Source organism: Chinchilla lanigera, unplaced genomic scaffold, assembly GCF_000276665.1.
Source record: "Chinchilla lanigera isolate Chin_1 unplaced genomic scaffold, ChiLan1.0 scaffold00076, whole genome shotgun sequence".
Classification (NCBI taxonomy): domain Eukaryota; kingdom Metazoa; phylum Chordata; class Mammalia; order Rodentia; family Chinchillidae; genus Chinchilla; species Chinchilla lanigera.
Genome location: NW_004955477.1, coordinates 347,956 through 362,231, shown reverse-complemented (window position 1 = coordinate 362,231; position 14,276 = coordinate 347,956). Strand labels below are relative to the sequence as shown.

Here is a 14,276-nt window from a genome sequence, read left to right as displayed (position 1 = left end):
ATATATATATATATATATGGGCAAAAGACCTGAACACATATTTCACCAAGGAGAATAGTTCCCTCTTATCCATAGGGGATGCATTCTAATATCTCCAGTGGGTGCCTGAAAGCTTGCATAGTATCAAACCCTGCTTTTACTATACTTTTTCATATATACTTTTAATGAACATTAATTTATAAATCAGGCACAGTAAGAGATTGACAGCAATAACTAATAATAAATTATAGCAATCATATTATATTTAAGAATAGCCTGGGCACCAGGCGTGGTGGCACATGTCTGCAATCCCAGCACTTGGGAGGCTGAGGCAGAAGGATTGTTGAGTTCGAGAGCAGCCTGGGCTACAAAGTGAGCTCAAGGCCTGCCTGAACTGCATAGCAAGACCCTGTCTCAAAAAAAAAAAAAAGAATAGCCTGGGCAACACAGTAACTTAGTGAGAGCTTTCTCAAAATAAAAAATGAAAAGGCCTTGGAATGTAGCTCAGCAGGAAGGCCTTAGATGCAATCCCCACTAATATGTGTGTGTGTGTAAAATTTCTGAAATTTGTCCATTTAATACAGTCAGACCACAGTTAATGGTGGTAACTAAAACTTCAGAAATACAGACCATAGATAAGGAGGAGCTACTGTCTACAGGTGACAAATAAGCACACAAAACGTTTTCCACATCTCTATCCATCAGTGAAACAAAAATGAAAACCCGAACAGAATGGCACCAGCAAGTAGTGACAACATCAAATGATAGTCAGGATGCCAGGAAAACTGGATCACTCATATAGTTGGTGGGAACGTAAAATAGTATAGTAACTAGAAACAGTTTGGCAGTTCTTTATAAGATTAAATACGCAATCAATATTTGACTCAGCAATTGCACTTTAGGGTATTTATCTTCGAGAAATGAAAACACAGACACACACACACACTATACAAAAGCATTCACAGCATAGCCCAAAACTAGAGACAGCCCAAGTGCACTTGAATGAGTGGATGATTGGATGAACTGTATGGAACCTCCATGCTGTGGAATACTATTCAGCAACTAAAAGAATGAACTACTGACACGTACAACTTGTGTGAGTCTCAAGGCAATTATGCTGACTTAAAAAAGCTAATCCTAATAGTTTGCATACTGTATAATTCTATTTTTTAACGTTATTGAAATGATAATAGTACAGAGACAGAGAACAGACTAGTAGTTGCCAAAGGTAGGGATAAGGAAGGAGGACAAGGGAAGGGGGATGAGAGGAGGCATCTGTCTGCTGATGCAAACGTTCTGAAACCTTGACTGCATGACACCGTAGGATGGTTTTGTGAGACAGGAAAACTAGGTAAAGGGTACCTGTGCTCTCTCTGCCTTACTTCCTTAAACCGTATATCATCTATCATTACTTTTAATTTCAAAGTTTATTTTGTAAAACATTTAAGGCTTCATATACAGATTTGAAGGCTTCAAAAATACAGATCTTCAGTTCTTTCGAAGAAATGGGAAAATGCTGTAACATGGCACCAGGTTCCTAACGGCAACCATCAGCTGCACTTTTGCTGCAGTCTCCCTCTCTCTATTGTCTCACACCCCCAGTTATTGCTTCTTGCCTGCCTCTGAAATCCCTGCAGTTTGCCACCTTTTCTTTGACACTTTCTATTTTGCTGCTTGAGAAAAAAGGACTACAGGGGGGAAAACAGGGAAAATCAATTGTCATAGACTGGCTTTCAGATCCAATTTTCACATTCAAAGAACCCAACATCATTAATCCAAAATTTCCAGTCTGTATGAAATAAAGGGGAAAGTATCTCTTTGATGTTGTTCACCAGGGCATTATGTTGCCATTGACAAACTTGAAGTGGATAATGACAAAATTTGGATGTATTTTATCATCCTAGCCTTATGCACAATTAAGTGATTAAAGTCCACTCCTCAATTCTGAAAACCTTGCTCAACTTGAGAACGTTTTAGACTTACTCTCTCAACACTGGTTACATTTAAAGTCATTTTTCATGGGCTTAATTTTATATAGGGGAGGAATATGGAGAAAAGTTTATAGTTTAGCCTCTCCTGCTGTATCTGTAACAGCTGATGAGTTGAGGAAATCTGGAGAAAATGTGCCAAATTCTCATTAAGCCAATTTTAAAAGCACAGAATAAAAAGAACAATTAGTGCTCACAGTTTATGAAAACAGGAAAATCCAAAAAGAATTCTGAAAAGGCAGTCCTAAGACACCTGCCTACATGTGTGCATGGATCTGGCAATAAGCTCTGTCTTCCACTTGCTCCTCTCGGGGCAGAGATAAGATGCTGAGGACGAAAGGACGCAGTCGGGGTCAGGAAGAGGGCTGTGCAGTTCCAGACAGAAGCTTCTAGACACCCACCTGGTGGTCCGAGGTGCTGTTCTCATTGCCCATGGTGACTCAGGATGCTCAGGGTCCCTCAGAATTTCGTCAGAGGCCACTGGAAGAAATGAAAGGATGTAAACATCTAACATGGAAGAAGCTTTGAGGCTTTCTCTGTCCGCTCAGCTCCCCAAACTCAAAAAGCCAGATGATGGCACATGTTTATCTCCGCAGCCTCATCATGGAAAATTACTTTTGAAGGTTTTTCGTTTGCAAAATGCCACCCAGACTTCTTTCCCAACAAAGGCGGGTGTTTTCATTCCCCACCCTGGGGTTGGCAGACACTTCGAAGAGGCAAGTTTGTTCCTGAGTCTGAGTGAAGGCCAGCGTACACATGCATGTATATGTACTAACAAGTGACAAAAAGGGTCCATTTGCCAGGGAGCTTGAGAAGCACCGGTTGTTGGGGTATATTCTGTTTCTAATTGTGTTCAGTTGGAAACTCAGCGGGGCTAGTTTCTCATTGCTGGTGACAGCAGAGCTTGGCGCCAAAGATTAGGAGGTGTGAAATTCACTTCTCTTCAAGAACATATGGTTTCCATAGTTTTTACTCTAAACGCTTGTTGCAGCAAATCAGTTTCACTTCTGCATGTTTCTATGGAAGCAGAATGGTTTTCTTTCTTTTTTTCCGGTACCGGGAATCGAACTCATGACCCTGTGCTTGCCGGAGCAGGCCCTGTGCCACTGAGCTAAATCCCCAGTCCCCAGAATGGTTTTCTTACTGAGGAAGATAGGTAGTTGGGGCCAGGCAAGGAACGGATAATCCCATCAATCCTGTCAGGCTACTGAGGCAACCAGTACTGTTTCACAGGCCTCATTCAGTGATGCTTTATTAACCATTAGCATAATTAGGGCATTTTCTCATGTCACTTATGGAGATGTCTGACCATTTTACTGGCGTCATGCACCTGAGTTCATGAGACTCTAAAGCAGGCAGGACTGAGATGTAACCTTCACTGTTTCTAGATGGAGTGACTCAGTTATAGAAAAGTTGAAACATTAGGACATTTTAGAACTGGGGCCTTAGAGACTACCAGTTCCGTGAGAAAATGAGGCTAGAGAAGCTGAGGAACCTGCCAAGGATCCAGTTTTTGGAGACCAAAACCTAGAAATCTCTCTCTCTCTGTCTCTCTGTCTCTCTGTCTCTCTCTCTCCCCACCCCTCTCTCTCCCTCTCCCTCCGCCCCCCTCAGGTAATGGTGATCAAACCCACAGCCTTGTGTGTGCTAGGCAAGTGCTCTACCAGTCTGCCTCCTGCCTTTTAATTCAAGATTTATTCCACAGAAATAGAGCTTTCATCGCAGTATTTCTTCAGAAAACTTGTACTTATTTATTCAACCAACACTGACGGAGTAACTAGCATATGCTAGGTGTAGTGAATAATCACTAAAAAATAAAATGTGAGTATTGTGAGCAGTCCCAGTTAAAATGCTGCCAAATAGAGAGAACTATAAATAATATCACCTCTGTGTTCAACTCTTTCATTCATAACTCTGTAACTGAAGGGATACTATTCCTTTCTTAGCTTTTCCTATGGGTGCACACACAATCTCATCTGAAATTGATCACTTCACTCCATTTTTTCTGTTCATTTCAAAGATGACTGATTATAAGGAAATAATGTCAAGGCTGCACACGTCTGTACTCACAGCTACTTGTGTGTAATCGCAGCCAAAATAAAATAAAAAATCTTTGAAAGTCTGTAGGTATAGCTCAGTGATAGAGCACTTCCCTTCCCGAAGACCAATCACCATTATCACCCCCCCAAAAAAAGAGCGTTGAGTGTTCCCATCATTCTGTCTTTGTCAATTATTAAATTTTGATACTCATTCACCAAATAAACTCAATAATTTTAGTAACTAGTAAGGCATCTTTAGTTTTTTAATCAGACTACAAAGAACAGCAAAATAGATCCGCTGAAGTATAAATTTCATATCCACAAAGGGAAGACTTGGAAGTATCTGAAATTCTCTCCCAGGGACTCTGCAACTCCCACTGCTCAGCTTTCCCCAGGCCAGAAAGGAAGGCGCCCACAGCTCTGCCCTCTGCTTACCTTTGGGGATGGTCTGAACTTCAGAGGCTCTGGCCCAGGGAAAGTGTGCTTTCCATTAATTAGACTTTCTCCTTCGGCATCCAGAAGCATATGAGGTCTAAGCCAAGGGCCTGACCCACCTCAACCAGTTGGGCAAACAATCTGACTCCACGCTGGCACAAGCACAAACCAACTGCGCTTCATACCTGGGCCGTGGCCCGCAGAGATTATACAAGCTTTCCTGCCCACATGGAATCTGCATTTCCAGCCCATCCCTCCCAAGGCCTTTTGCACATAGGAATTTTCCCTGTTATTACATCAGCAGGGCTCCTTTTAGAAAAGGCTTATCCCTACTAAAGCAGCTCCTGCCATCTGATTGGCTGCACCTAACTCCAGGACTGTCCTGGCTCAGGAGCACAGAGGCAGGAATCACCGGCTTGCCTTTATGCAATAGTGCAGGCAACAAAACTCTCATTCTAGGAAACAGTCGAGTGCTCACAAGGCTTCTTGTATGCACCTGGGAAAATTCTACAGGACAAAGAAAACTTGTAAAAATTCAATGAAGTGACAGTCTGGCATTTGTTAGTGTGTGCAGAATGTATTCACCCGGGTGTGGCTTGCATTCCAGTGGCTGAAGTCATCAAAAGCGGCAGGCGTGTCTAGGTCACTGATAGGAGGTCTGCCTGCCCACTGAGTGGAGCAGGCCCTGTGGACTGCACAGCACTGTGAGAACACACCCAAAGAACCCTCCTGTTCAGTTGTTCCGTCACTTCCCACCTCCAGGATTTTGTGTGTGTGTGTGTGTGTGTGTGTGTGTGTGTGTGTTACAGTGCCAGAATTTTTCATTTAAATGAAATTTTCTACAGATGCCCATCCACTGCCACCAGGTAGGACTATTCAGGAAAACAAACTAGCATTTCATCAAAGGCTCTCTGGAGACCAGATAGCTTACCTAGCTTCTTGGAGGCATTTCAGAAATGCTAGATATGGAGGCGGAGCTCAGTGACCCACTTAGGGTTGGTTCATCAGAGTAGTAGTATACATGTTTCAAGGGATGAGTGGTTAAAAGCAACACAGTCTAGACACTAAATGAATTATTCACCCATAAAAAGGAATCTCCACTGCTATATGCAACAACTCCAATGAACCTCAAAAGCATTATGTAAATGAAAAAAGCCAGATCATGTATTGTGTGATTATATTTACATGAAAAACTAGAATAGGCAAATCCACAGAGACAGAAACCAGAAGGGCGGTTTCCAGAGGCTGGGAGAAGGGGAAAGTAAGCGCTTAATCAGTGCAGAGTTTGATTTTCTGGTGGTGAAAGTGTTTTAGACTTAGACAGAAGTGGAGTTTGCACAACATTCTGAGTGTACTGAATTCCACTGAATTGCTCACTTGAAAGTGGTGATTTTTATGTTATATGAATGTCCTCTTAATTTTTAAAAGCATGTTTCACATCTTGGGGTTCTGCATAAATTAGTTTGGAGAAAGAAATTTCACTCCTAGGGGAAAAATGTGAAAGTTTTCTTTTTTTAATTTTAGTTCATCAGCATGAGATTTCAGTACTGTTAAGGTTTGGAAGGACAAGAAACAAGAATGTTGGCTTCTCCACTAATAATCACAGGAGGATTTTTTAAATTTAGAAAGTCCTATTGAACAAATCATCTTGGATGGGCCCATTAGGAATGCAGAGGCAAGTTTTCAACAGGTGGACAAAACATAGTAAGAGCCCTGACAAAGAGAGAGGAAGAATTGGGGGTTTGCCTCTGAGGAGAGGGATAAGGCAGCAGGAGCCCGGCCCTCCCAAAGGCACATGGGAACTCTGAGGTGGGAATGAAAGTTGAGCATCCAATTTGCCATTGTGTACATTTCTGTGACCAAATTCCCTCCGCAAGCCACCCCCCCAGTCAACTCTGCGGTGGACACAAATGCCTTGAGTAACTGGGTTTATATGAAAGTGTGGGTGAGGTAAGAGGGTCAAGTTCCAAGGCTGGGTCTGTTCTGAGTAGAGACCTTGTGTTGGTTTACTCAGGTTGCCAAAACAGATATTCAGACTGGGTGGCTGGAACAACAGACATTTATTTCCTCACAGTTCTGCAGGCTGGAGGTCCTAGATGAAGGTGTCAGCAGGGCTGGTTTCTCCTAGGGCTCTCTCCTTAGCTCACAGACAGCTGTCTGCTTCCTGTGACTTCAGGAAGTCTTTTCTCTGTATCTGTACTAATCTCTTCTTCTTATGGGACATCAATCATATTGGGTGAGGGGCCCACCCATTAGGTCCCTACCTATAAATACAGTCACATTCTAAAGTCCTGGAGATTAGAATTTCAGTGTAGGAATTTTGGGAGGACATGAACAAAATTGGGAGTCCAACAGGAAAACAAATTTGGAGTCAGAAGAAGCTACGGAGAAAGGTAAGGTTGAAGAATTCAGAGGGGCCTTTGGGAGGCCAAAGACACCTACAGTGCTTAGGATGGGGCAGTTTAACCCAGTATGAACCAGAGCTTCAGAAGCACAGAGATAAGAAAGGTCTTGAGTATGTAGGGCCTGACTGGTCCCTTGGGCTGCTGGAATGTAAAGTGTCAAGGATTTAAGTGAGGAAGACAAACAGGGCCTGGTATGAAACAGAGATGAAAGAAGGTTTGTGGGGAAGGATAGGTTTGGCTATGTGTTCAGAGCAGTGAAAGACCCAGTGCTGAAGGGTCCAAGTGGGAGGAAGGGGACAAGGAAGACAAAACAAACAAGCCAGAGTCCCCCTATCACCCTGTTTAGGACCATCCCGCAGGCTGCTGCTCTTAACCAACAAACACTTGTACATGTGGGGTCCCCCAGATCATGACATGGGAAGAGGCTGCTCAGGGGAGCCTTCCAGTCTAAGAAGCAATAGTTCAGGTTGGTTCCTTCTACTTAAGGCTGCAAAGCCGGCCTCCCCTTGCTTTCCCTCCCATGCACTGGCTTCCACTCAGAGTTTGCTGCTTGTTACCAGGTGCTTCTATTATTACTATTCTTGTTGCTGGGTTGCTCTTCATGCGATGATCAGCATTTCCTGAGGACCTCCCATGCTTGGTTTTACACCTTATCCTTGTACCAGACACACAACATCAGACTTCTTGTCATCCTTTAGCAGGTAGGAAACAGAGGCTCCATAACGTCAGGGTGCCGCCAAAGGACAGACACAGAGGTGGGAGTAGAATTCCAGCCACTACTTTCTGATCTCTGCCCCTCTTCTTTCTTTCATTACCTGAAGGAGATGTCCCTAGGTAAATCTAGCTGCACATACAAGCTAGTTGTCTACAGGGGGGATCTACCTCTGGGATTCAACTCAAAACTTAATTTATTGACATGCTGAGGGAATATCTATCTCTCAAGAAAAATTCATATTAACTGAACTCATGGACTGCGTATACATATACTGCAACAGAGAGCTGTGAGTAGGAACCGGAGGGCTATGGTATGAACGCCAACTCCACCATTCACTCGGGGTAAAACTCTGGCAAATCACTTAACTTCTTCGTATTTAGTTTTGTAGATTCTAAGATAGGAATCATCTTAACACCTGGCGGTGGTGAGTTAATTTCAACAAATCCCTTGGAAGAGAGTAAGTGCTCCATAAACTATTGACTATTATATTATTATTGACAGTGGGTCTCTTTGGAACTTTCAATATGCAAATCCTTCAATAAAACAAAGCTTATATTGCCTTCTCTTTTCTCCCCAAAGGTAAAATCATGAATTTCAGATGCTAATAAGAACTGGGTCACATCTGCAATGAAAAGCACAGCTAACTGACTGTATACTTACAGAAACAAATATTTGATGAGAAAATTAATAGCATAGGCCCAATAAAAAGAAAGTAAATGGTTTCAGAAACTTTTGACCAAGGCATTTCTGCTAAAATATTTGCTGGGCTAATGGCATGTCATTCCTGTCTAGTCCCATGGTGTAGCTGTTGCTAGGTGACAAATGTTAATTTAGCTGGAGTTACTCCATGTCCTTGGGGGAATGAAACTGTACCTTAAAAGAGATCCAGCATTTAGGCTTTTAATTAATTTAAGGCAACTGGCCACAAATAAGGCTCAATTCCTAAGATTTCTATTTGTGTGTTCTCTGAGCAGTGCCTAAATAGCCAGGTAAAATGGAATTCTTCCTTCAGATTAACCTAAAATTAATCTTAATTTTAAGATTCAAATATAAATTTCATTTTTTCCTGTTTTAAAAGACAGTTGTTTGAAATTTTATTTTCTACTGGTGTATGGGTGTTATATCATTAAAACTTCAAAACATCCTGAATACAAAGCAGGACACTCTGGTTCATTAATTCACTTACTGCACCCCATAAATAGTTAGCTTTTTTATTTTTTGAGACAGGATTTCACTGTGTAGTTCAGGCAGGCCTTGAACTCACTATTAATCCAGGTTGGCCTTGAATTCACAGCAATCTTCCTGTCTCCGCCTCCCAAGTGCTGGGATTACAGGTGTGAGCCACCACGCCCAGCCAATAGAGCTAGTTGTATGTGCCAAGCACAGCTAGGCGTTCAGGTCCTTTTTAGTATTTATAACAAAGCTTGGCATTGGGTTTTTATTTCTTGTTTTATGAATGAACAACCAAACCCTGGGGAGGTTAAGCAGCCTGGCCAAAGTCCAGCTGAGAACAAGGGGAAAGATGGAGATCAGCATTCAGCGAACAATGTGGTGTTACTATGGGGAAGATTTTCGTAGCTTTCAAAGACAACTTCCTATTTTTATCTCTTGCTCTGTCAGCTTTACAGCAGAGCATGGAGTTTCTGGTTGTTAGTAACTAAGGCTGACTGGGAAGGTCCCAGTTTAAAGGATCCCTCTACATGATCAGGAAGGGATACAGAAGGTCCAGGTTTAGGCCAAGAGACTCAATGTCAGGGCTGTGGCAGCCTGCCAGGGCTGAGGGGAGCCAAAAGCATAATGGGACACAGGGCCTGGGAGCAAATCTGGAAGAGGAGATGACGCAGAAACACGAGGAGCATGACCGTGCAGGAGCTCCACACAGGCAGAGGGGTGGAGGGGGTTGCTCAGATCCCCAACAGTGACTCCAGGCCAGCGCAGGGCAGGAGACTGGGGAGTCAGAGACAAGCTGATATGGATGCCATTTCACTGATACTAAAACAGAGGCTTAGGGAGGCTTTACAATTTGCCCACTGTCTTTACCCAGCACGTTGTGAGAACAGCCTAGTAATGCTCCATGGGAAATTACTGTATCAGACAATCAATTATATTTTCTATGAGATTTTTATTCTCCATAGCAGAATAAATTCTTGTGATATGATAGAGATGCATCTGTTAGGCAGGGTGTGGTGGCGCATGCCTGTAATTCCAGCACTCGAGAGGCTGAGGCAGGAGGATCATTGCGAGTTCGAGACCAGCCTGGGCTACAAAGTGAGTTCAAGGCCGGCCTGAACTACATAGCGAGACCCTGTCTCAAAAAGACAAAAAAAGATAAAAAAAAAAAAAAGGAGAGATGCATCTGTTTTAGAAGTTTAATAAATTCTGCTTTTTCTCCTGCATAGAATATTTTAATTGTTCTTGCTGGAAGAAAGTTGAAGGTCTTCTTCTCAAAAATCCCTCCTTTCACAGACAATAAGCTGAGGCCTGGAAGGTGACAGTGTCCCACAGCAAGAAAGGGCTGGAGACAGAACCATCCCACCCAGCCTCTGCAGGTCCTAGGGTGCTTCCCCTGAGCAGAGCAGAAAGCTCAGATCAGAAGCCTATGTCCAGCCAAGCTATGATTTTCCAGTCCCACAGGCCTCCCGCAGCTGGTCTACATCAGTAGAGGGCATGGGCTGTTCTACCTTATCAAGCACAGGTTACATTGCTCATCATGGATGAGCTCAGGTTTACCTGATTCTGCTGCTCCTTGGGCTGCCTGACCAACCCAACCACACGGCCAGCTGTGATTCCCACAGATGGCCCAGCCCTCTTCCCAGGCAGGCAGGAAACCTTGCCTTTCTCCCTCCAGGGACTGAATTCATTTGCTCTGACTTCCTACCTTGCATAGCTGAGCAAGGAGCTACTTATAGCTTTGTTACCATGTTCCTGTTTAATACAAACAAGCAGCTGTAGCCCAGGAAAGAGATTTATGAAGAGACACTGCTTGTTTCCTTCTCTGGCAAGAGACCTTCATGTGTACCAAGGACCTGGCTGCTCTGGGGGTTGGGTGAAATGACAACGTTTACTTCGTACCTCTCCTTAGCCTCCCCTTTTTTGCCATTTCTCCATCTCTAAGGAGACCTAAAAACTTGGATGTGAAAAGTCCAATCTTGTAGAACATTAGGGCTACAAGGAACTTAGAGACTTCCTGCTATCAGGACCCAGCGATCAGAGACAAGACTGATCTATCCACCCTTCTGCAAATGGCTGGACCAGACCAGCCTTGTACAGGCCTGCTCTCCACAGGCAGCCTCAGATCAGAAGTGCATGTTGTGCTGTGGTGTGGCTCTCCAGCCACACAGATCCCCAATAGTAGGATCTGCATCAGTACTAAGCACTTCCTGGATCCAACTCCCTATGTCCACTTTCTCTTGCTTTGATTTGTCTCTTTTGAGATGGAGACTGAAACTAGGAAAAGGGCTGAACTTTAGTCATACCTGGATCAATAGGGCGTAGGACAGAGATTACATGGGGAAACAGAGGAGGCCAGAAAGTTTAATCTTTGGGAAGTCATAAAAGTCTTGGGGTTGACTTCAGAGATCTACCAGGTATGAATTTGAACTTGTTTAAAGGGGCAGGGAGACCCCAGTTGACATCTGAGAAAACATATATTTATAAAACCTACAAAGTAGAGATAGTACATAGCATACTACTCTTTCTGAAACTTATTTTTCTCTTTAAAAATTAAACAGTAACATACTATGACTATTTCCAAGCCTAGTGATCATATTTAATAGGTACAGCAGATACCACGTTGTTTCCCTGTTTAGCTATTTACAAACACATTCCTCATTTTCTGTAGTTTGTCTCTGTCCAGGATGGTTGAGAAAGTTGCAGGGTGAAGTAGGTGGTCAGTCTCGACCTTCCCTTGGCTACATCAAGCAGAGAGGTATTGAAACCCGGGAACTGTGCATAGGAGGTGGACTTAGGGGCAGGCTCTGGCTGGCAGGGTCAGAAATGGGCAGGGATTGAGAGAGCCAGGCAGAGGGCTGGTGAACAGCAGGAACACAGGGTGCTTAAGCTGGGAAAGGGGGCTGCAGCCAAACTAAGGATAGATACCATAGTTCAGCAGACAGGACAGCTCACTTTGTACGGTCTTTAAGTGGGGAGACCTGGACAGTCATGTCCTAGGATGCCTGACACAGGTCTCAAAGGCTCAGATCATCAGCTTGAATCTGGTACTTTGGGGACAAATATCCGGTATGGTTGGCAGTGTTGCTTGCCGAGTGATGAATGTCTAAAACAGAACGTGGGGTAATCATGGAAGCTCTTGGTTGGCCTGAATACTTCTGGTGATAGGACACTCACCTCCTTGTGGTGAAGTAGTCATCCTCTCCGAAGTCAGTTACCCTGGATCAATGGAAACTTATTTCTATTGTCCCATAGCCTAGATTCTAAACATAATCTTATTAGATATTTTCCCAGGGTTCCGTGCGCTGATGACACCACTGGGAACAGGCTGACCGTGGTCAATGGTGAAGCTCAAAGCCAACAAGGGACAATCTATTTGAATTCATGGACCATCCTCTTCTTCTAGGCCACATGCCTAACATAAATTTGGCTTGTTCTGGGACTACACTAAGTCAGCATGCTCTCTGATCATCATGGCTAATTAGCTGTGGCTGACAGTTAGCCAGTCCACAGCAGACCACAAATATGTTAGGGATCCCTGCTGAGACCAAGAGAACCACCTAGAGTAGTGCTGCAGCTCTGCTCAGAGTGCCAACCCACAGAAGTCAAAGCTTAATAAGTGGTTCTTGTCTTAAACCACCAAGTTTTGTGGTAGTTTGGTATGAAGCAAAAGCTAACCGATCAGCTTTACCCAGAGGGCTCATCAACTTCCCTTCACAGCACCCTGCACCCAATCCTTGCCAACCATCAGAAAATCTGTGCATTGGATCACAAGGGATGCTGAGGAAGGCAAAGAGGGGTGAATCAAACCCCTCTCCTGGTTCAAATGGCAATTGACAAGCAGGGGCCTTGACTGGTGGCCTCCAGTGTCACCTTGGTCTAATGCCAGAGCAAGGCCTTTGAGGATAAGGTTCTAGTCTGGAATAGCAGACCATGTTATAAGCCATGCAGGGACCCATATCCCAAAACAGAAACATGAAACTGCATCTTGATTTGCAGTAAAGGCTCCTTTTTTCATGCTAAAGCAGATACTCGATGATACATTCAAATATACGGTTAGACTTACTTGCAATTTCCATATTGTTTTTCTCTGTAGATGAGGTTAGCAAAAATCATATTTCTTATGAAAACAAGCTGTTGTAACCCACAAAAATGCAGACATCTGTTTGCATCCCAAAGCTGAACTGTGCTGTCAGTTTTGAAAATCGAATACAATATCAACATAGTGGGGAACTGTGGGCTCAGAGGAGGGTAGCGGTAGAACAAAGGAATGAAGGGTGGGGCTGTTTCATTTTGAACGCCACCACAGGGATCTTCAGTGGAAAAAGAATGTCATCGGTGCCAACTACTAGCTGGAGATGTCACTAGCAACGAGACATGTACTAGAGTCAAGCTAAGAAACAAGAGCTACTTGCCTTCATATTTGCATGTGCAGTGATCAGAACTTAGAGGGTTTCTACAAATGTGAAATTTTATAATTTTAATAGAAAACAGCTATTTAAGACCTCTGTTTCTTAGAAAAGCTTATTATAAACTTAAAAGTGTTAAGGATATTAGCACTAATTATACAGTTTAAAAATCCTAAATAAACAGGATTTGTGTCAAGCGCCATTTGGCTCATCTATATTTCTTCCTAGAAAGAATAAGAACAACATCTTAATCAATTTGCCTGTTTTAAACTTAGCTTTTAGTGGAGCTAAATAATGGAGGCATCCCAGCCACCTGTCTCCCAGCATTCCCTTCCAATGTGATATAAAGCAGGAGAGGGGGAAAGTAAGTGTACACAAAAAGCAGACATCCCATTCCCTAGAGGCAGGAGTGAAAACAGAGAGGTTTAAGCACTTTTTGAACAACTGTGAATAAAAGAAGTGAAGTCAGAAAATTGTCAGCGCAATTTTTTATGTTCCCTCTCCCTAATTGTTTGTAGGGAACCAAAGCCAACCTAGCTCCCTGGAAAAACTGTGGAGAAGGCAGAGGAAGCTCACGAATGGAGTGTAGGCTGAGCTGGAATTAGTGCCAAGAAGGATTCAGCCCACCCTCACCCAGACTATCCTTCAAAAAGACCTGAGCTAGTGAAAGCAGGGACAAGGAGGAAGAGATTGCAAACCCTGGAAATTTAAAGAGGATAGGCGCAAGTTAAAGGGGTAATCTTTAAAAATGCATGAGTAGAAAAAAAGGACAAAATTCACAGGAGAAGCACCCTGCAGGAATAGGGTGTTGGATGGGAAATGGGGATAAAAGAGAAAATTGAAAGTCCTAAAATGGCCCAGAAAAATCACAAAAGCAGAAAACACAGAAACCCTCCTGACACCACATCACAACAAACATGGCCTCTGCTGCACTGTCCAACTAAGAATACTATGAAAACAGACAAGAGGGAGACCAACAAATCCACACAGAGCAATTGAAAGAAAACCAAGAGATGATATTTTGTACGTACCACCCAAGGAAAATCTTCCCAACACCTTAAAACCAGCTATGAAGAAGAACGAAAATGTAAGTCAGCACTCCAATCCGAATTCAATACTGTCAAGTAAGCAGTCAA

The 14,276-nt window shown here is 43.3% G+C and overlaps 1 protein-coding gene across 11 annotated transcripts in view; it reads right to left on the bottom strand.

The window, feature by feature from the left end:
• The window catches only part of Tacc2 (transforming, acidic coiled-coil containing protein 2), a 213,111-nt gene that overhangs the window by 189,869 nt on the left and 8,966 nt on the right, over positions 1–14,276 (bottom strand). For 10 of the 11 annotated variants that reach the window (XM_013503062.1, XM_013503064.1, XM_005401923.2 and 7 more), the window contains exon 2: positions 2,369–2,447. In XM_013503062.1, the coding sequence (XP_013358516.1) occupies positions 2,369–2,401 (33 nt within the window). In that variant the 5' untranslated portion in view covers positions 2,402–2,447. Of the gene's footprint in view, positions 1–2,368; positions 2,448–4,441; positions 4,546–14,276 lie in introns of those variants that run through there. The other variant, XM_013503063.1, reaches the window with a different exon arrangement.